The 21,125-nt window shown below is 35.4% G+C and overlaps 5 protein-coding genes across 9 annotated transcripts; 3 read left to right on the forward strand and 2 right to left on the reverse strand.

Moving 5' to 3' along the window:
* Nucleotides 1–9,073, reverse strand: loco (regulator of G protein signaling family member locomotion defects). Of its 4 annotated transcripts, none has more exons than XM_003705932.3 (14): nucleotides 7,702–9,040; nucleotides 7,001–7,612; nucleotides 6,103–6,762; nucleotides 4,180–4,290; nucleotides 3,864–4,088; nucleotides 3,568–3,788; nucleotides 3,226–3,418; nucleotides 2,763–2,972; nucleotides 1,988–2,264; nucleotides 1,734–1,885; nucleotides 1,554–1,637; nucleotides 1,296–1,440; nucleotides 1,130–1,221; nucleotides 1–965 (listed from the first exon to the last, which is right to left on the reverse strand). In XM_003705932.3, the coding sequence occupies exons 1-14, from the start codon at nucleotides 8,341–8,343 to the stop codon at nucleotides 462–464; spliced, it is 4,128 nt and encodes a 1,375-aa protein (XP_003705980.2). In that variant the 5' UTR covers nucleotides 8,344–9,040; the 3' UTR covers nucleotides 1–461. The 4 variants fall into 4 exon arrangements, 3 of the variants coding, with proteins under 3 accessions (XP_003705980.2, XP_012146956.2, XP_012146958.2); XM_012291568.2 differs by having other exon boundaries at nucleotides 845–984; nucleotides 7,702–9,064; XM_012291566.2 differs by lacking the exon at nucleotides 2,763–2,972 and having other exon boundaries at nucleotides 7,702–9,039.
* Nucleotides 9,074–9,528: 455 nt separating this feature from the next.
* Nucleotides 9,529–13,448, forward strand: LOC100882928 (uncharacterized). The gene is made up of 4 exons (XM_003705869.3): nucleotides 9,529–12,074; nucleotides 12,155–12,265; nucleotides 12,342–12,492; nucleotides 12,599–13,448. Exons 1-4 carry the CDS (start codon nucleotides 9,882–9,884, stop codon nucleotides 12,799–12,801), a joined length of 2,658 nt encoding a protein of 885 aa, XP_003705917.3. The 5' UTR covers nucleotides 9,529–9,881; the 3' UTR covers nucleotides 12,802–13,448.
* Nucleotides 13,347–15,029, forward strand: LOC100883038 (protein lifeguard 4). 2 transcript variants are annotated; one of them, XM_076538964.1, is made up of 6 exons: nucleotides 13,347–13,491; nucleotides 13,573–13,826; nucleotides 13,946–14,054; nucleotides 14,126–14,231; nucleotides 14,326–14,477; nucleotides 14,562–15,029. In XM_076538964.1, exons 2-6 carry the CDS (start codon nucleotides 13,694–13,696, stop codon nucleotides 14,809–14,811), a joined length of 750 nt encoding a protein of 249 aa, XP_076395079.1. In that variant the 5' UTR covers nucleotides 13,347–13,491; nucleotides 13,573–13,693; the 3' UTR covers nucleotides 14,812–15,029. The 2 variants fall into 2 exon arrangements, with proteins under 2 accessions (XP_076395079.1, XP_003705918.1); XM_003705870.3 differs by having other exon boundaries at nucleotides 13,409–13,826.
* Nucleotides 14,981–15,838, reverse strand: RpL26 (ribosomal protein L26). The gene is made up of 3 exons (XM_003705871.3): nucleotides 15,671–15,838; nucleotides 15,430–15,570; nucleotides 14,981–15,169 (listed from the first exon to the last, which is right to left on the reverse strand). The coding sequence occupies exons 1-3, from the start codon at nucleotides 15,836–15,838 to the stop codon at nucleotides 15,032–15,034; spliced, it is 447 nt and encodes a 148-aa protein (XP_003705919.1). The 3' UTR covers nucleotides 14,981–15,031.
* Nucleotides 15,839–16,683: 845 nt separating this feature from the next.
* LOC100883258 (uncharacterized) lies at nucleotides 16,684–20,990 on the forward strand. Its single transcript, XM_012291570.2, has 4 exons — nucleotides 16,684–16,907; nucleotides 17,631–17,923; nucleotides 18,806–19,086; nucleotides 19,193–20,990. Exons 2-4 carry the CDS (start codon nucleotides 17,838–17,840, stop codon nucleotides 19,768–19,770), a joined length of 945 nt encoding a protein of 314 aa, XP_012146960.1. The 5' UTR covers nucleotides 16,684–16,907; nucleotides 17,631–17,837; the 3' UTR covers nucleotides 19,771–20,990.
* The last annotated feature ends 135 nt before the right edge of the window (nucleotides 20,991–21,125 follow it).

Genomic DNA, 21,125 nt, shown 5'->3' on the forward strand with positions numbered 1-21,125 from the left:
TAAAACAAAGTTTATATAATTTATTTATTGCGCATAAAATTTCAAATATCTCTTTCATCGTTTACCCATAACAACGCTCGTCTATTATAAATTACAATAAAATATACGTCCTGTACAACCAGGAACAGCTAATAGTTTTCCTATAAAAAGATCATAAATATTCGTCGTCTACAATAATTGTATAAATCTTGATTAACGGTACGTTGTATATAATTGAAAAAGCTAAGACACCTGAAGATAGTTTCGGATTCTTGCGCCCTTACCGGTTGTTACGATATAAAATCGTATTCTAAATCCGTGATAGGCGGACACCGAATAAATAATACTAGAAGCTCGTTTCGCGCGTGATCGTTGTACACGATACTCGGACAAACGTGCGTTCGCGGAAACTGGAAAACATTTACGTTTCTATCCTGCTGTGCGTTGAGTAGACGAAAGTAGTTGTAACGCGTTCGACTTTGTTAGAAAATATTTTTCCGACTGGACTCGGTTGGACTTAAAGGAACCGCGGTGCGATTAGACTTTGGTAAAGATTTCGAGGACACGATATAACCAGGTTTCGTTGCGCTCGTTACAAGATTTTTCGGTTTTGGCGGAAGTGGAGGAGGCTTCGATGATTTCACCGGCGACGTGGCTTCGGTATCGGAAGAATCCAATCCAGCGCCCATTCGACGACACGATCCGTTCTCCACGATGGTCCGATCTCCGTCCGTTAAAGTTGCATCCAACACGAACGAATTCTCCGAAGACTTGCTTTCACGCTCCTTTCCCGTCACCGATACATAGAATCGTGCATCGGCAGCTCCGTTCTTCGACGATACGACCGTATTCTGATCCTTTCCGCAACAGTTTTCTCGTTCGTACATCGAACCGTAAAATTTGGAGTTTGCTTCGCAATTTGCTGACGCTATCCTACCTCTTCGTACCTTATCGCGATCCGTCGGCTTACCACCATTTTCCTTGTTCTGATCAGTAATTTCATAGCTTTAAGGTCGAAATGCATCATGATAACAGTTTCAAAGATAAAATGTATTTAAAAAACGATACGATAGCCGTGCGCGTTACGAGATATCACGTTTTCGGAAAAACACGCGTTAGTATGCCTCGGAGGATGCGAGTTTCCGTTTACCTTTAAAAAGTCTGGCAGCTCAAAATTGATCTCCGTTCCTCTCTGGTCTTCCAATCGAGACCTTTGTGCTCGTTTCAAACCTTCGTACAGATCTATCGGAGCAGGACAAGAATAAATTAATGAAACGATGACAATTCTTTAGTTGCGACAACCACACTTTTCTTACCTTCGCCATCAAATTTTCCGGGTAACTGTAACTTCACCCCGTTCCGCCACTTTGCTATCAAAGGTGGATGAGGCTTGCTAGTTTCTTCGGAAATGTAGTCGCTCGTACTGCCCTTCTCGCTGGTGTTGTTACATTTGGACTTTCCCTTTGACGTGACCCCGATACGACAACACACAGCGAACGCGTTCAAAGAAATCGAAGAAAGTCAATTATTATAATAAAACCGCATACGCCAACGAAAATAAAAGCGTTTCATACCTTCTTCTTTCCATGCATCGTAGAATCTCGTAGAAAGAATTTGCTAGGTAAAATGGATGAACCTTCGGAACGTTGATCGTCGGACTGCGGGAAAAGAACATGAACAACTTAACGATGAAATATATAAACTCGAATGTAGTCCATTGATCAATTACTCGAATGTATCCTTCTTTTTATTACCTTGCACGACGAGCCTTCATTGTACCGATGTTTGCCAGAACCTTTGCCCACTAACAACTCTTCGAATACCTTGTTGGTAATTTCATCCAAGGTAGGTTGAGTGTACGGCGTATCGTTCGTTGAACGGACGGTACGTGGCTCTTTCCGAGGATCTACAAATGTTCTTCCTTTCAATATCCTAGCTCAACGTGATGATGAAACGATTATTCGTTTCTCATTGTATAATCCTATTCGATTACCAAACCATTCTTTACCTTCGTCTTTTGTGTTGGTCAAAATTAGCCTAGCCGGAGCATCGACGGCTAGTATATCCGGACAAACGGAACGATTGTCGCTCCACACCGTGATCGTATCTAAATTGAAACCATACTTGTTCAAAAGAGGTCTCAGTACTTCCTTCAGAGTTCTGCCTTTGTGCGCGACCACGGTTATCACTCGCCGTGAAGGTAACTCTACTTTTAATACTTTCGTGGGAACAACTTCCACTTCCTGGCCAGCCAATACCGACGATGGATATTTCGTCTCTATCGTCTGAAGGTACAAAATGTACGATTAGTAAAATCATCAAGAATGAAGGAATTACGGTGATGAACATTTCATTCCGTGCACGACGAGGTGTTTATCGATGAATAGCTACGTGTACAACTACCAAAGCTTTATTATTACAATAATAATGCATGCATGCGTGAAGATGTTGGCTTGAGAATAGAATCTCGCGATGATACCTTAGATCACGTGTTCAACGACATTCCTCGTTCCTCGAATTCGTACTAGTTGTTCCGAGTACGACAAGGAACGATGGTTGCCCGTCGAAGTAAGCAAGTGCAAAGTCGAGAGCAAGAAGTAGCAGAAACTTGTCCGGACGAAGGAAACTGATGATGTGTAACGTACGAGAAACGAGACGATCGTACGTATGGACAGGTTGTACGAGTATAGTGAGATCCACGTTAACGAATTATCGCGTTGTTAGTTTGAAATATAATGATCGCGCGAAAGGTACGTGAAATAAATACGAGATAGAACACAAACCTCGTCCGTGGCTAGGATTAGAACGTCATAGTTAGAGTATCGGAGAGCTCTTTTATCTAGAAGTCGTGTAACCACATCTTTAATACTCTCCGTTTGGCTAGTTGGCACAACCGTAGTCGATCCATCGGGCAATATTACCCGACACAACCCGGTACATTTGGCGCGAACTTCTCTAGTTTCGTTCGACTGTCCTTCATAGGACGATAAAGACTACAAGTTATACATACAACAACTTTGTAGATTCAGAGTCAAATCCGAATTTAATCAAGCATTATATGTACTACGTATATTCTTCTCGACGACGCTTCGACAATTAACATTCGTTCGCGCTAAATTAAAGATTCTATCGCGGTTCTAACTACAAAATAAAACTAGTATACGTCGTAATACACAAATTGATTCTGATCCCAATTACTTGGTCTCCTATTACAACGCGTAACACGTAAATCGAAACCATACTCACGTGTTTGTGAAACGATTGTCTCAACGCCAAATCCCATGAGGCCAATGAAGATCTGCTACTAGATATAGAAATACTGTCGTCATTGTTATTACCTTCTGCTTCTCTTTTCATCGTAGTGAAACTCTTGTATATGGTTTCGTTTCTACTCGGAGTTTTATTGTATTCGGTTTCTCCACGGTCTTTTGACTTGGACCTATAAACATATTGTCAGTTTACATCCCTCTTATATATAATATATATAATATACTTATATATATCTTTATATTTATACTTATATATAAATATATTTATATTTATACTTATATATATCTTATATATAATATACACTAAATATTTCTCCACCTGTTTTTCCTATTCCAAGGGAGAATAGATTTTCTACATCGATCTTCTGCATCCGAATGACTCTTCTTTAATTTTACACTAGGGGAACTGGTAAGATTTAAATCGCAATCGTCCGTTCCTATCACGGAACTTCCTGTTTCTACGCAACGACGGTACAAATCCGATCTTAAAAATCTTGGATAGCTATCGAATTTCATCAAATTGAAGACCTGCTTCTGTGCCTGTAATTAAAAGACAAACGATCGTGATATCGATGATAACAATATTGGCATTAACAAATTAAAAAATATTTTCACCTGTAGAAAAAGATCCGACGGTGCTTCACAAAGAAGATCCTGAGTTATTTGGCCAGTGGCGTGGCTATCAACGTTTACGGGTTCAGCCGCTGTGCTGGACAAGTGACGTTGGTAAATTTGATTAGCCAACTTACGTCGAGTGACGATGTCTTTCGTGTCTTTATATCTCTCGCAAGCGGCCCAAAAATAAATGTTTTCATGGCTGAACTCTTTCTTTAAGAACTCCTTAAAAAGGAAAAATAAGAGTAATCAAATGCATTTCACATATTTCTCGCTACATATACGTATACTCGCGTCGAAAGTAAAGTATTCTTACCGCAAATGTTTGTAATCCCTTTGGATCTTCCAATAATTTTTCAAAACCATTGGCCCATGCATGTATAGTTTTGCAATCGGTGTTTTTATCGCACAATTCCGTACTACCGTGCTGCATCAAAGACGTGTTAAAAAATTATATATATACGTTATTAATCAGGTCGTTAACTAGGATTAAACGAAACATGGGGGACGCGATCGAGCGCGTCTTCTCTATCGTACCAATGCGTACGTACAATATAAGAATTGTTAAAATCGAATCGAAAAATTTAACAGTACGCGATACCTATGATTTTTTTCTCTTAAAAAATTACGTTAAGAAAAAATATTTGAAGGATTCAGAGATTATTTAGTCCGTAAAGAACGAGCAAAAGAAACGAGAACGAAACACCCATCTTCAATTACATATTCCCACCGTTTACGCTCAACCGGAACGTCCCATGTATATACGCGCGTAATTTTATATATTAAAGTACCTACGGAAATTAACGATAACAAATTCTCATACTTTATAATGAATCGTGTTTACCTATGCTTTTTTGAAGTCTTTGAAAAATAAATATACAATCGTACAATGTATCTTGGCATTGTTTATATACTTAGATTGAATAATTATGTTCTATTACCGCAAATAACTGATAAAAACGAATAATCGTGTTTCAGGAATCGAAACGATATCAAGATATATACATATACATGCGTATATCGGTACACCGTCTCGTATCATATCAACACGTATTCGGTATCAATTCGATCTCAATTGCACATCATTGATCATCGATTCACTGATTTAACTTTCCATGTTTGTCTATAAAGTATCGATCGATTTACTTGGAACAGGTGATTCGAGGAACTTGAAACGTATCAAACAATCGTGAAACTAGGTTTACGCAATTGAATAGAACATCGACTATCTCATGCTACACACAACACGTACCGATTTCACCACGGTGTCCATGTCGTGGTCGAGAATCGTGTTTCTTCGTGCAGCCGCGCCACGATCCCATTTACCAAGGGAAAAATAAAAATATATCGAACGAAAATAATGTAGATTTCCGGACGATTTTCTTCGAATCGATCATAAAAACAACGTTACTCTACGCTCGTAACAATAAGGACTACGCCCAACTGCAACGATGCACCGTTGACAATTACAATTCCCCGCACGGTTTCTCTTCAACTCGATATGGTCAGCCGAACACGATGCGCACCGACACAACCGACACGATCGACCGATAAATAGTTTACGATCGAACCGACACTTTGCATTACGTCCCATTAATCGATTCTTTCAAAGAACGAATTAAACTACTGTTCTACTTCGAGCAACACTATCCTAACTGTTACGATCAACGTCACATTCGTTTCGTGCCTAACATGTCACTCTCGCGTGCACACCGTTACCAGCATATACATGTTCGCTTGTGCTCCGTTTCCTTTCTTCTCTCTTTCCTTCTCCTACTCCGTTTGCTCCGTCGGTCGATGTTACCGACACTCGGTCTTGTTTCTTCATACCGAACTTTTTCACTCGTTCATCAGATTTTACCTTTAAATTTTTCTTTTCCCATCCTAGCAACCAAACTCATCTTCTTTCCCCTCTCTTCATGCCATCCTCAGCTCAACCCCCTCTCCCACTTCCTGGGCCCAACTTTTCTCACACTCTCCCTCCCTTCCTCGCTCATTGTAATTTTTATTCCCAAGCATTATACTTCCTGTTCTTTTAATTCATTTACTTCTCCTCGTTCAGGTTAATAGAAAACGCATGCGAGCATTAAAACTTCTACATTAATCTCTCTTTTAAGCACATATTAATTTTTTTTTTTATTTAATAGGCACTTTGTCGTACGATACTATGAATTAATAAGTCGTACGAAAAGTAATTGCGTTATTAGAACGAAGTAAAATGAAGCAAAATAAACCTTACCAAACAGGTGTCTTGCACGTAAGTTCCAATGTTCCGGATTTCCTGTAAGCTTCCCCAAGGACGAGAATTATCCGATTTGTCTGAGTACGTTTGACAAAGTGGTCGAGCGTAATCCATATTCGTGTTAAGATCTTCGAAACTATGCACTAAAGATTTGGAAATGCCCGAAAAAACTTTTGGACTAAACTTGTCTCGAGTATCGATTTCTGCAGATTCCGTTACTCCCACTGAATCTAACGATCGCTTAGGTCTGACGATAGAATCGTCCGATGTTTCAACTGAATCTTCTATACCGTGCAGCATCGCGGTAGTGCAAACGGACGCGAGAGAACCAACGGACGAACTAACCAACCCCTGCTTAACCGTAGCAGCAGATGGCAATGGACAGGTGGGCAAATCCCCCCTCTTCGTTCCTTTTTGTATACCGGAATTCATCTCGTGATCCTCCATCATTTCTGTACATGCACTCGTTCCATTGCAAAAATCATTAAAGACAACGCTCTCACGAGATAATTCTGTGTTACTCCTACATGTATCCAGCTTATTTGTTTCATTCCAACATGCGTTTATCCGATTTACTTGTTTCGATATAGCTCGAACCGTCAATTTTAAATCGGTAATTTCGTTACCGTACCTTCTCGACGAATATTCGTGTGCATCCTGAAAAGGTATACGAACTTTGCTTTTAACCAGTATATTATGTGAGCAAAACGCTCTTTAATTTTTTTCTACTTTATAACAAAAACTTAATGATGTTCGTATTAACTATAGGAATGGAAACTTTTTCTTTCCTTTTTTTTCACTTTTCTTGTTTTCTTTCAAACATAAATGTAAGGCGAAGACGTTAAAAAACTTTAAATGCAAAAATAATTACAAAAACAGATCATAATAGACATACTCTGTATTCTGAATTAAGGCAGCATCTTCTTTGAGATACGTTTTGTACGATATTTCTATCCGAACGGCTTGCACAATCGTCTTTATAGCCGATTCCAGAATCACTGTTACTCGAATGGGCCGTGGAGGTGCTTATATTACTTGGCTGTGGAGAAGCAGTTTCTTGATGTCTTCTCGTTTCATTATACGAATTTGTATCGGTGGCTGTTGAATCTGATATGTACAAAGTCTGGATGGCACCAATCAGACCATTACAACTATCCGGAAATTCTTGACATACGTTTAATTCCGAAGTTTTAGTGCACGTAAATCCGAATATATTACAAGCGCTAGAATGTACTGTATGATCTATCAACTTATAGTAAATTGTAAAAACATGGCAGGAATTTGAAACAATGTTTTCTTTATCCCTAACAGACTTAGTCAATATACCAAAATATTGTTTGTCTTGTTCAGAAAATGAATTGCAAAATATTATCCTGTATGATGGATATTCTGCTATAATACGATTCTCTGAATTAGTGAGCTTTATGTTTGCCACATGTATAGTTAAAAGCACCGTAGTTGGATTTCTTTTTTCTGCCTTTAGTCGTTTGATGCATTTCCTCAAAACCTGCCAAAATAAACAGAATTGATAAAACATTAATAAACTACATATGTATATAATTTAAAAACAGTTTATGATCTTAGATTGTGTTTTACCTGCATCATACTGGATGGATGCAATTGATTTGGAATGTCAATAGTTCCAAGATATCCAACGACTGTTCTGTGCACTATTTTTTCCGAATCCCTTTTGTGGGAAGCTGGTGGTGGAGGTGGTGGAAGAGGATTAGACATATCCCAATGATAATGTAGATCATGATACGTTTCTTGATTTTGTAGTTCTGATAATGTTTTTCCTGTCGCATCAAACATGGCACCACTTTGTAAATCTCTTACAACTTTAGCGACTCTACATTGTAATTGCAATGCTCCCATATTACTTGCACGTGGTTTATGAATGTATTTGGGTTTGCAACGTACTGTTGTTACTCCTTCTTCATCCGAAGAATCAGAATAATAGTTTTCTGCTATTTGTAATCTTAAAATACCTTTAGAACGACCAATTAATTGTACAACATCGTCATGGGGCAGTTTACTGACATTATGGCCATTCACCGACACTAAATAATCACCAGCTCGTAATCCAGCAATTTCTGCTGGACTTCCAGGAACAATGCAACTCAGTATACAAGGTTGCTGCCCCGAAATCGTGAAACCAAATCCTTTCGTTCCTCGTAATACCTCCACTGTCCTTACACCATAATTCACTCTCTTTTTCTTTCTTCTGTTTTGATGCATTCTTATATTCTCTTCTCATAAATTCTTGTCAAGATTCCGATAGATTCATCCAATTTATTAATCAGATAATCATTGAATTTGTATTTTCGCGAGTTTGAAATCCTCTCGAATCATTCTTTCTGACACTATCAACTTTTATTTAACCCTTTACACTTTCTTTAAAAATATTCAAGTATTTAAAAGTAAAACGACGCTTTTATTCCGCTTACTGATCTATATCGATCGTGTACGCGTACTTTAATTTTTCTCAAAAATTGGCTACCGATCGTTTACGATCCAAATCATGACGGCGTTCTTCCTACATACATACATACACGTTTTTGTACCTTTTTCTCTTACACTATATTATTATCACCAAATCTTCGGACATAACTCTGCAACATTTTTCTACCTTCCTATATTTTTCGAAGTATAAATCTTTTTTGACGAATTAATTCACGTATCTAAATAAAAGGTACCGAAACTGCTATAAATGTTTTGCTGCTTCCATTATTCTTTTTATTCTATTTCTATGTATGTTCTATCCTTTCACTCCCTCCACTTTTCTTTCATTTACATCATTGTTTGTTGGTATGTATACCTATGCCCAATGATTTATCCACTTCCGGAATGTAAATACACATTTTAGTGGAAATTCTACGACAATTAATATATCCTTCTTGTATCCAATATTGTTTCCATGGAATGAAAAATAACATCATTATTATTACAATGTCTTGTTACATGTCTATTGGAATAGCAATTGAATTTCGCGTAATTTTCTCTTCTATCAGAAGAAAAAGTACATTTCTTCTCTAATTTTATGTTTTTGATGGAAATAAGATAAATTTATATAAATATACTGTACAACATTTCGGAGTATTTTATGGACTCGATCCTTTATTATATTTTAAATTCATTGTATTTATTAATATACGATTTTAAATAGAACGCGTAAAATTATAAGTGGAACAAATATTAATATCAAATTTCTCATCAAATTTCATCAGTATTGTTAATACTAAAATAAATATTATTCACTTTTAAAACATTTGTTCACCACGGTACTGAATTGCCCACGGTATATTCCAGTTTGAATACGGTGAAAGACATAACTTCTACCACCGTGAGTTTAAAATATATTTTTCTTCTTTGAATTAAATACTATATTATAGTTATTGCAACCGACGAATTAACAAATTCTATATTTGCTTAAAAAGAAATAAATAATATAATAATAAATAAATATTTATATGTGTGGATCATTGTGTTTGTAAGGGTGAGTCCCCAGCACGGTTCTGATCGAGACTCACCCTAAGTACGCGTGCACCAAAATATGGATGAATTCGTTGTTTTTTTACTGTATTGAATTTCTTTAATAACATTTGTGTAAATTCCAAGTAATAAATGTATTCAGTTCTGTAATATTTCTTCGTTCTAAGTAATGATATACTGCTGGTGTTAAATACTTCGTAAAAAGATTTCATCAAATGTGCCGAAGAAGTTGATCAGTGGATTTTGTATCATTTGAAATACATGCAAAATTATTTTCTATTTACATGGAATCTAAAACAGTAGGTTGGAAAATAGTACCAAATACAGTTACAAACAGGATGATAGATTTTTCTCTGGTACATAAATTAATACCATCTAGACGACTTCGTCGTAGATGTAAGGTTATGAATACAATAATGAAACGACGCTCGTGTTTGAAAAGCTACAGCGAGTATGTTAAAATTAAAACTACTGTTCTTCGGAATGTGTCAGATGACGAAGAAACAGATATGAGTGACAATTTTACTGAAAATGATTATAGCGTTTTTTATAAATCTGATTTATCTTTTACAAATTATAAATCAATAATATCTAACCAAGATGACAATTATTCTTCTGAAGAAGAATTTTCATTTGACGAAAATTACACTGATTATCGTGAAATAAACGAAAAGCGGAAAAACAGAAGTAAAAAGAATGTCGAAAGTGGAGAAGATCAATGTCTTAAAACTACAAAATTAGGTTGGCAAGATGTTAAGAATAAAAGTAGAAGCAGCTTAAATACTACGAAAGACAGTAATACTTCACATCCAAGCTTAATTGAATCTAAAAGAACAAGTGATCACGCAGATATTGAGAATAATGTACAAATGAAAAATATTAACAAAGACTCTTTAACTTCTTTGAAAGAAAGTTCTTTGACTCAAGATAGTGAGATATTACAAAATAACGAACCATGTGCCATAGAAAAAGTTTCACAGTCAAACGCTGAAGTAACAAATTCAAATGAAATAAAGCAAGATATTACTAAATTACCAGAAATTACAGACAACAATGAGAAACCAGTGGAAAAAGTAAATCATGTAATAAATAATGTCGATAAAGGATTTCTGTCAAATGAAAATCATCCTGAAATACTTAATAGTTCTGACATGCAAACAAAAGAAAGTATTAAAATTAATTTAACACCTGTATTAGATGATGCCCATGAGATAAAGAATATCAATGATTCCGTTGCAAATAAAAAGGTATTTCTGGATGAAAGTCATTCTAGTTCATCAGAGAGAAATCCAAGTGAACCTGAAATACCTATGGCTACATATAAAAATAATAATAAGGTTTTGAAAATTCAAGGTTCAGTTCTTGGCAGTACAAATCAACCAAAAGATTCAGGGATTGAAGAAGACACTGAAGAGGAGATTTTGGATAATAAGTATAAGAAGCATAAAAAAGAAAGAAAGAAAATTCAGGAAACTGAACAAGATACACAATCTACACCTTCAATTTCTAATCAAGAAGACAATCCTGTTACACAAACAGATTTACCAATTATTAATGATCATCTGTTAGTTGAAGATCATAATATATTGAGTAACACAGATCATAAAAATACAACAGTGGCACTTGATGACAATATAATTAATAGTAGCAAAAATCAAGAAAAAACACCGAAACAGAAACCACAGCCTACAGTTACTTGTACAGAAATTATGAACAGAAAATATAAAATAATATCGTGCGATACAGCTTTATTGAATAACTCTCCAAATTCAGAATTAAGTTTAAGTGATTTTCATAGAAGAAAAGGATTTGAAATAGAGGAACCAGAACAAAATATAGAAGATAGTATTTCACCTTTGACGAAAAAACGCTTGCAGCAATTAAGAAGATTAAATTTAACTATAGAAAGTGAATCTGGACTTAGTGAAGATGATAATACTTCTTGGAATACCAAAAATATGAGGGATAATTTACTTAGGCGTTCTAGAGAATCTCCTGATATGTCAGACAGTGAAGATAAAAATGTAAAATCTAAGCTACCAATACTAATTCAATCTGATAAGAAACTGCAGAAGAATGAAAATTCTAGAGGAGAAGATTATAAAAAAGGAAGTACTTTGCAATCAATTAACAAAAGTGAAAAACATATGAAGCATAAAAAAAAAAAGAAAAGTAAAAAGAGCAAAAATAATGAGTATGTAGACTCATTAGGGTTTACAGAATTTAATAAGTGCAATAGTGATAAATGCATAACTGATTGTACTATTAAAAGTGAAACAGATTTGAATTCAGTAGAAACATATTGTCAAGATGGTTATCCAGATGAAAGCACTTCAGAGCAAAATTCATCTATTAATGATAGTTCATTTCATTACAATAGAATGGAAGAAGAATTCAATGATGAAAATCAATTGGTTGGAAATATGAAAAAAGTCTTAAATGAGAAGAAAACAATAATGCACGATAGACCATGCAATGTACATACAAAAATTTTATTTAAAATTTATACATATATGTCATCATGCATTCCTTAACCTTTTTTGTGTTTTCTTTCTAGTTGCAGGAATTGATAAATAAGGACAACTTGATTCATCGACCAGTAAAACCCTCTTTCACATTTAAAGATATATATGAGGATGACATCTATATTTTAGACATTCCAGCTACGGTATGTTATATATAAAATATTACATTAATATAATGAAACCCTAAAAAAACATAATGTTGTATTTTATTACATATAGGCATTTGACAATCAGTTACTAGGGAAGAAAATAATTTTAACAGAAAAAAAATTAAAACTTGGAAAGCAGAAATATAAGGTTGAATTTAAAGATGTAGGCAGTATTTCTTGCGTTTTTGGCAAGAAAAGTCCTAACAAACTATATAAAACAGGTATAAAATAAACAAATTATTAACAATTTTTTTAAATATATGCTATACAATTGTTGATCTGTATTTCAGTTCATATTTTAATCTAATAATTTTATTTTTGATCCAGTTAACATTAAACCAACAGCGAGAATAATAGCGCGCCAGAAAATAATTAGGACACCTCTTCTGAAAACTAAAAATCAGTATCTCGATGAAAGTAATTGTACCGAAGATGATAGCCAGATCGAAGAAAACGAAACTTCAACAAGTAGACATATTGAAATGAAGAACGAAATACCGTTTAAGAAAAGACGGTACAATTTCGTATAATAAGCGAAATATAAATATTGTACAAAGCAGTAGGAATAAAATGAACAGACTATCGTGTCAGTAACTATTTCATAGCGTGCCCATACCGACATTCGTGAACCGTGTAAAAGGCAATGTGTTAAAAGACGTGTTCACGAATTATTTACGAGTAAAAATGCAATTTGATTTTAATATAATCTTCATGTAACTATCGCGCATCTTTAGAAAATATTTTATGTTGATTTGTACATTTTACTTATAAAACAAAAATAATTTTATGTATACATTTTGTAAAATATTTTTTTATTGATCTTGTGCATATATACGATTTTTTTGACGAACAATATTGGAAAATTATTTGTGAAAATGATATTTTAGTTAGTAAAGTAATGTAAAAGTATTCTTTCAATATATTTTCTTATCATATCTTTCATTTACAGTTTATAAAAAAAATCAACAATGTGTCATAAGCACATGATCACTATCGACTATTGCCGATTGTTACCGACTGACTCCAAACGGAAGTAACATAACCAAATGTACAATGCATACACACATATATATACACCTGTATATACACTAAAATCGTGTCGATCTGTTTGACTCATACTTGATACTGTATAGTGATATAAACATATGTTTAAATAAACCTGATTGTAAATTTTAAATCACTAATAAGCATTGAATTATTGTTGAAATTGAGTTGTATTCGTATCCTTTTTAAACAATATTGCCCTATAATACTGACCTATAGTGCTTTAATTCACCGCAATAATACTGTAAAATATTTAGAAAAGTAATCAATATTTTAGTAATGGTTGTCGCTGTTGTTTAATACTTATCCCATACGTTGTATACTTGTGACGCGTAAAGGTTAAAAAAGTTATTCGGTAACAACCATCAATAGAAAAAAATGGCTTTGGAATCTGTGAAATTGATTGATGAAGACGTAGAAAGTGGTGGAAAGGAACAGGATATAGATGGAATTGAAAATAATTTTACTTACAACAACAATGTTCATAACGCCGCTATTGAGATACGACTAGGTAACTTGATTTAGAATAAACGCAATTAATTTACAGTAAAGCACAGCTAAAATAATTTTGTTTTCTTAAGGATGGTTGTTTTTTTCTTAATTTTTGTATTTCTTTTATTATTATTATAGGTTTCCTTCGAAAGGTATATGGTTTATTAAGTGTCCAACTTTTGATAACGGTATTAGTAGCTACAGTATTTATGGTATTTCAACCATTAAAACTCTTTATTCAAGAAAAGTAAGCATTTTATGATATAATCCTACATCAATATAAGAAAATTATTGAAAACATTTATTGTATGATTTTAGTCCATGGACACTGCTGTTATCGTTTATGATGACTATAGGTACTTTATGTGCGCTGTACGTAAAAAGAAAAGATCATCCAGCTAATTTAGTGCTGTTGACATTATTCGTAAGTATTGGAGGCATTCTTTTGTAGTATTTGCATTTTAAATAAACAATTTATAATTCTGTTCATTTACATGAACAATTCATATGTCATACAGACATTGACGAAGGCCTACACTATTGCTATAATAGTGTCAATGTATGATATAGTTACGGTTCTGGAAGCTTTGTTCATAACATTGACAGTCATGATAGGATTAACTGTCTATACGTTTCAAAGCAAACGAGATTTGTCCATCTCAAGTTCTGGGTATGTTTTCCTTACCACATTTTTCTGATGCATGGTACTATTTTTATAAGTTTTGAAAAATACTACATTTTTATGCATTTACAGATTATTTATTGGTCTTTGGATTTTACTGCTCGGTGGTTTGATGCAAATATTTCTGCAGAGTACTCTAATAGAATTAATGTTAAGCATTGGTGGAGCAGCATTGATGTCTATGTTCGTAATTTTCGACACTCGTCTAATAATGCATACACTATCCCCAGAAGAATATATTTTGGCCACTATTAATCTTTATCTTGATATAATTAATTTATTTTTATATATTTTGAGAATTTTCGCAGTTTCAAAGCAATAGAGTTTAATTGTATATGTATATCTTTAGCCCGTTAAATATGACTTTACTTTTTCAAATAAAAGGTTCTTATAAAAATTTGAAGCTACCTTAAAAAAAAAATATAGAATACCTTTTGATGTCACGGATGTTCTGGCAATAAATTATTTTATAAGTATTATAAATGGACAAATTCCAATGTTAATGTTTTTATTGAAATTTATAAACGAAATATAACTTAAGTTTACGAGGTTTCCATTGCTGCAGTTGAATCCTCTGTATATTTTCCTTTGTCCTGACCTTTTGCTGCGAGCCTGCCTTTACTCCTTCTATCTATAATCTTCTTGCGATCTTTATCCATTTTCAATTTTACAATAACTGTCTATAAAAATCAGGAGAAATCATGGATTTTAGCATGATAGATATTTACTATCAAAAAAATGATACATCATAAAAATAAATCAGTGCCAAACTTTCTGCAGTAAAAAGACTAAGCGGAACAAATTCACCAACTCGCAAGAGAACCTTGCGAATCAATGTCATTGTTACGCTATCGGTCTAACTCTATGTGAATGGTTTAGTTCATCATTTGTAAAAGTTATGTGATCACTTTTGTACAAGGAATAAAATTAACTCAATTACCTTAGATGGGTCAATACCAACATATACATTAGCGCTATTAGCCTTTTCTCGCTGAATTCTTTCTATGTATATAACAAACTTTTTCCTGTACACTTGAACAACCTTACCCACTTGTTGTCCTTTATAGTGACCACGTACAACCTGTTGTAAAAATAATTGGAATGAGCTTTCATGCTATTTGAACTGAATATCGATAGCCGAACCCTTCACAGAATTATTCAATACATTTGAGCTATGTTACCTGAACTTCATCGTCTTTACGAATAGGCATAGTGCGAACATTATATTTCTGTCGAAGTTCTTTCGAAAGAGGAGCTGACATAAGCCTTCTACGAATATGAGACGGTGCTGTGAAGTGCCTCTTTCGGTTTTTTCTACGCGAAGACGAAACCAGTGGATTGAACTTCATCGTTGCGGTGGTACCTGTAAGGCAAAAGATTACCGTTTATTAGGATTTTCAAACTACAACAATGATGAATTTTAACAAATGTCAGCAAAATCACGTGGTTTTGAATACAACGATAGTAACTATATAGGTTACAAAAACACTACAGAATTTTATTTGCACTGAATTCTCAAAAAAGAAGCGAATCTATACGCGTGCATTAACAAACAAGATCGTGATTCTCAATATAACATGTAACGTCGAAACTTCTCCCTTTAGTCCGATTGAAATCGATTTCGATTTCAACGAACTCACCGTTTACGGTTCTATTTCTTGAATTCCACCGGAAGAAAGATCTTGCGTCTCTCCAGCGCCGGAAACGTAGGATTTACTGAATTAACTATACAAGAGTCGATTCAACGAAGTTGCGATTGTTCTGCGCAGCTTGGTTTTCGTCAAGTCTACATGTTTCATAATCAAGGGTCAATCGCAACTTCTCTTACGATTTTATGATGTTGAACTGCATACCCAGTGATTTTTAATTCAATGTACTCTTTTACTTCTTATCTATACTTCGTAACTATTCATATATTTTGCCCACCGTATATATGACCACCATGGTAAAAGTATACTGTAGAGAGACTTCGTATTCACAGCTAGGAATCCCCCTAGACTTTCGAGATGGAACGAAGTACATACAATACGTTAGAAAAATAATAATTTGCGATTTGATTCATCCTCAAATTTATTTCGAACTAATAAATACAGCGTTAGAAAGGATAACAATGCTTTGATTAAATAATCATATTAGTATTATCATAGTTTCTTTCTTGTTTTCCCCACGTTGTTCTAGTTATTTGCAATTCTTCCGCGAACAAGAAATTCTTGTCGAGGAAAAGCTGTTCGTTGCTGTTTCTCTGACATAACACGACGAAACGTAGTAGCAGGTCAAAAATTAGTGTGGTTCGTAGTAAATGGTGGGTGTTTGCGTCGTTTTAGAGTGACGGCATTACCATTTCCAAGGTTTGGTGAAAATATTACAGTAATGGGATTACTAATTGCAAAGAAGAATTCGTCGTATCGTAAAAATGGAGTGAGTAGACCTAAATAATCGATATACATATTGCCATTTTAAAAAAGCAAGTGTTTTTGTTTATGTTTTTGTTTCGAACGTGAAATTTAGATAGCGTAGCGTGTAAATATAACAAAGTTTAATCGATAGATTGTTCAAAATAGATAGTTGTTTTTCGTCGAAACGAGAAATTAAAATATAATTTGACAACTAGTAGAACATATTTTATCCATTTTTACGCTTCTCGTCGGCGATTAGCTGCTTAATGTTCCATTATTTTTTACACTAATACGCCATACCGTATCATGGTCGAGATCTCATTTTCGTAATTAATATTTGACGTCGTTCAACTTATTAGCATCGTAGTAAAAGTTTAACTTCGACAAGAAACAACGAAAACCGTAGCTTCTGTACTCGTATTACGATATATCGCGATTAATTAAATTACTTCGTGCGAATTAGTGTAATTTAATTAATTAAACGTAAACGTTGAAAATTGAAGAAAAAAAAGAAGATAGACATAAAGGTGGTAGCGCATAAGTGCTAGTTAGTTAATCAGCGATATATAGTACGTATACGTATGTATGCGTATATCTGTAATAGAAAACTTTGATAGTATGTCCCGGTAAATACGGTGTATCGTATGTCGGGATATATGAATTGTGAAATTTTCGCTGAATTCAGTTACACACAATTACACGCATATAAATATGCATACGACTAATCGTTTTGTCGTTGTTTCAGGTCAATAGAAGAACGTTCAGGTCGATCCCCTAGGAAACGATACCTTTTCGATCGATAGGTTTGGCATCAGCAACAAGGATTTTCTTATAATTTCATCGATAATATTTAAACGTAATGTTTGGAAGTTGGATCTGATTAAAAAAACGAGAAACATACAATTATCATTGAATAGAATACGGGAGAAATATAATTTCGTCGCAACGTAAAATGGGTTCTACAAGACAGCAGGATAATAGAATACTTGGCGGCGGGATATCTTTGCCTCAATGGATGAAAGGAAGAACCGACAACAGGTGTGTGTCCGGCTGCGGATTTCTAGAAACGTCCGAGTTCAACTCCGTGAAATTGTAATTTTTATCGTGGACTTGCGATTTGTCACGTTTTCACGAATAAACATTAATCGTCGATAAATATTTTACGGCCGTATAGACGATTATGTACGATGAACAAATTTTATAACTAGAGCGGAGTTAGAAACATTGTACTGTATAGTTGATTCTTTTTTTTTCCGTTTCTCTTTTGTTGCACTTTTTGGTTTGTTTGGCTCGTTTTTATTCGAGCTAATATATTTATACGTTTATTGAATATATAGATAAAGTATTTATAGGCGAAATTTGGCGAATAACGAGTTCGCGTGGCATCGTGCCCGCTATTCTTAGGCACACGACTGCGTTCACGAATGCGCTTGTTCATGTTTCTGGTGCGGTGTGTAGTGTTCGCATAGTCGTTTCGTTGTAGCCGTAGCCTTTTTGGTATATCGGTCGATCGGACGGATCTCGAACAACGCGTTTTCTACCTTGACGCGGTAAATTAACACGTGCGCACGGAAAGGCGTACTTGGCAGCCGAATATCGTACACCCGGTTTAGAAACCGTTCACTGAATCGCGTACCTTCACGGAATACGATTGTACCACGAAAAGTAAGACACACGCGTGGACTTCAAGACAATTCATCAACGAGTATCGATCGCTGAAATATCGATCGACGAATGGACCGTATCGTAACGATACGTGTACTTAATTAGAAAAGTGGTGTAATTTTTGAGCGCTATATCGTGGACCGTAGACGTGCAAGTATCACGTGATCGATTCTTTCTTTCGTAACGAGCCGCGACGAACCGCGTACCGTTAATCGGTTCTTCACCGTATCCTAATTTCTCTCGTCTTTTTCACAGATTTGATTTTGATGAGAGTACGTTCAGTCCGCCATCGCACGACGATAGCTTTTTCTATTTACGATATCCAAAGTCACAGAGTCGATTGAACAGTTCGGAAGAATTCCGGACGATCGATGAAGTTCCGAAGAAAGAAGGACAAACTGTCACATTGCCCACAAGCAGCGTAACAGCGGAGAAAGAGAAAACCGTTCCCGATCCGAGAAAGACGCAAGAAATCGATTTTAGCAAGCATCCTTTGGCGTGTCAACCATTCGTACCAGTTTCGACGACAAGTAAAGGTATGGTATACGTACATTCCTAGCAATTGTATGACCGAATCTGTAGATCAGTTAACCCGTTAATTGAACGACCCTTGGTTGCATACTAATTCATCGATCGTTTCAGAGATCGACACCCGGAATTCGAAGAGTTCGTTACACGAAAACATAAAGACAAAGTCCCAGGGGATAGACGATGGATTTCACGGCGAACCAGCGCTTTGCGGAAAGTCGATTGTTCTCGTAGCCAGTCAGATGATGTCGAATAAATTTCATGAAACGTTTACGGCCGAATCGGCCGGAAGTCAACCGAAGAAAGGGAGTAAATCCTTGCCAGCCACTCCGCTCGCCTCGCCCGTTCAGAGCCCGAACAGTTCGCCGAAAGCTCGTCGTCGCGTAACGTCGAATCGTTACTTCACCGGTTCGTTCCTTCTCGATCGCGAGAAGTATCAAGGAGGTTCGATCTTGGCGAGTATATTAGGACAGTCCAGGGAGATCGTCACGGCCAAGATCGAAGAAGAGGATGAGACGAACTTGGAGCCTTCGCCACCTTCATCCAGAGCACTCGGTAGAAAACGATCTATATCCTCTCAGAATCTGACGTATGTCGGAACCGATGATAAGTCGACCATTGGTTCTAATTTATTGCGAGCGAAACCATCGGAATTGAGAGAAATGAATTTCTGGTCACCGACCTCAATGTAATAGATACGGTCCACGAATATTCCGATTTTGTCTATCTTGTCTTTTATATCGTCATCGATACATCTATCCGTTTATGCTTGAAATTTGTTCATCTAAGGAACAAGATGTTAATAATTTAATAATATTGATAAATATGTTAATAATAATAATAATGTTGTATCGCAAGAACAATGAATAATAATAATAATAATGTTAGTTATTTTATAGCTGTTTAAATGAATAGTTTGGTACATATTTGCTTGCAGTTCTTTAGGTTTATTACTTTTCTGTCAAGCAGACGAATACCATGAAAAATGATCGTATGTTTTTTGCGTGTCCACCTGTAACGATTATTATTTGTTTGCGGGCATGTACTCGTAACGTGTTTGTACAAACGCACGACTCTTCTCTCAAATAATCTCTTGATTCGCGATGGCGTGGTAGTTAACTTTTAGCAATATACTTTCAATTAGTTTAGTTATTTGAAATAGCCGACCATAGACGAATAGAACTATTCGCTATGTTGGAGAAGATTATGTTTGTCAAATTTACAAATAATCCGTTTTTCAGTTAACGACAAGCATAAGTTACCTAGAACAAGAAGTATATAATTTACACCGTTTAGTCAACTAGCGCTTCATCTTACTTGATTTTAGCTCGAGTAATGAAGGGAAGGAATTAAAAATAAGAAATATTTGTACCATATAATATACGATATGAGCATGTGTGAAAGCGCGTTTTGTTTAAAACGTTTACCGTACAAACGAGGATAGTAACGTTTAATGTAACATCCCCGTTGCGGTGGTCCCTAAGCCGGGTAATTAACGGTCGGTCATCGTTAATCTTTTTCCGTCGATAAACGTGATACCAACCGTCTCTCGTCAACGAAAGATAACGAAGTTATTATTCAGAGACCTTGGTGTACACGACATTCTCTCACAGCTGGATTATCGAGTTCGAAAGGAGAAAGTAACGCGATCGTAACGAGGACTAATTTTAGTAGATATATTCTAGAGTAACAATGAAGCGGATCAAACGTAGGAAAAATGTATGGGACGCGGAGCTGTTAGCGAAGTTGCGGCAGTAACTTGACGCGTCGCAACAACACGTTCGATCGATGAACCATCGATCAGCGTCACTAGCTACAAAATGCTCGAAGCTACGAATGGTAGAAACTCTCGATTCACATATTGTATCGTATTTTATAAAGATATGACAAATAAAAACAATCTTTTACGTTCTGTTTATCTTTTACTCACAAATCGTCGATCCTGCCATGAGTTACCTACACATCGAATCTCAACGTTCTCGATCATAGACGCGCGGTATCCAAATACGTTCAAACGTTGAAACAGTTCAATAGCAATTTACGAGGA

The sequence above is a fragment of the Megachile rotundata genome, chromosome 13, assembly GCF_050947335.1.
Source record: "Megachile rotundata isolate GNS110a chromosome 13, iyMegRotu1, whole genome shotgun sequence".
NCBI lineage: Eukaryota > Metazoa > Arthropoda > Insecta > Hymenoptera > Megachilidae > Megachile > Megachile rotundata.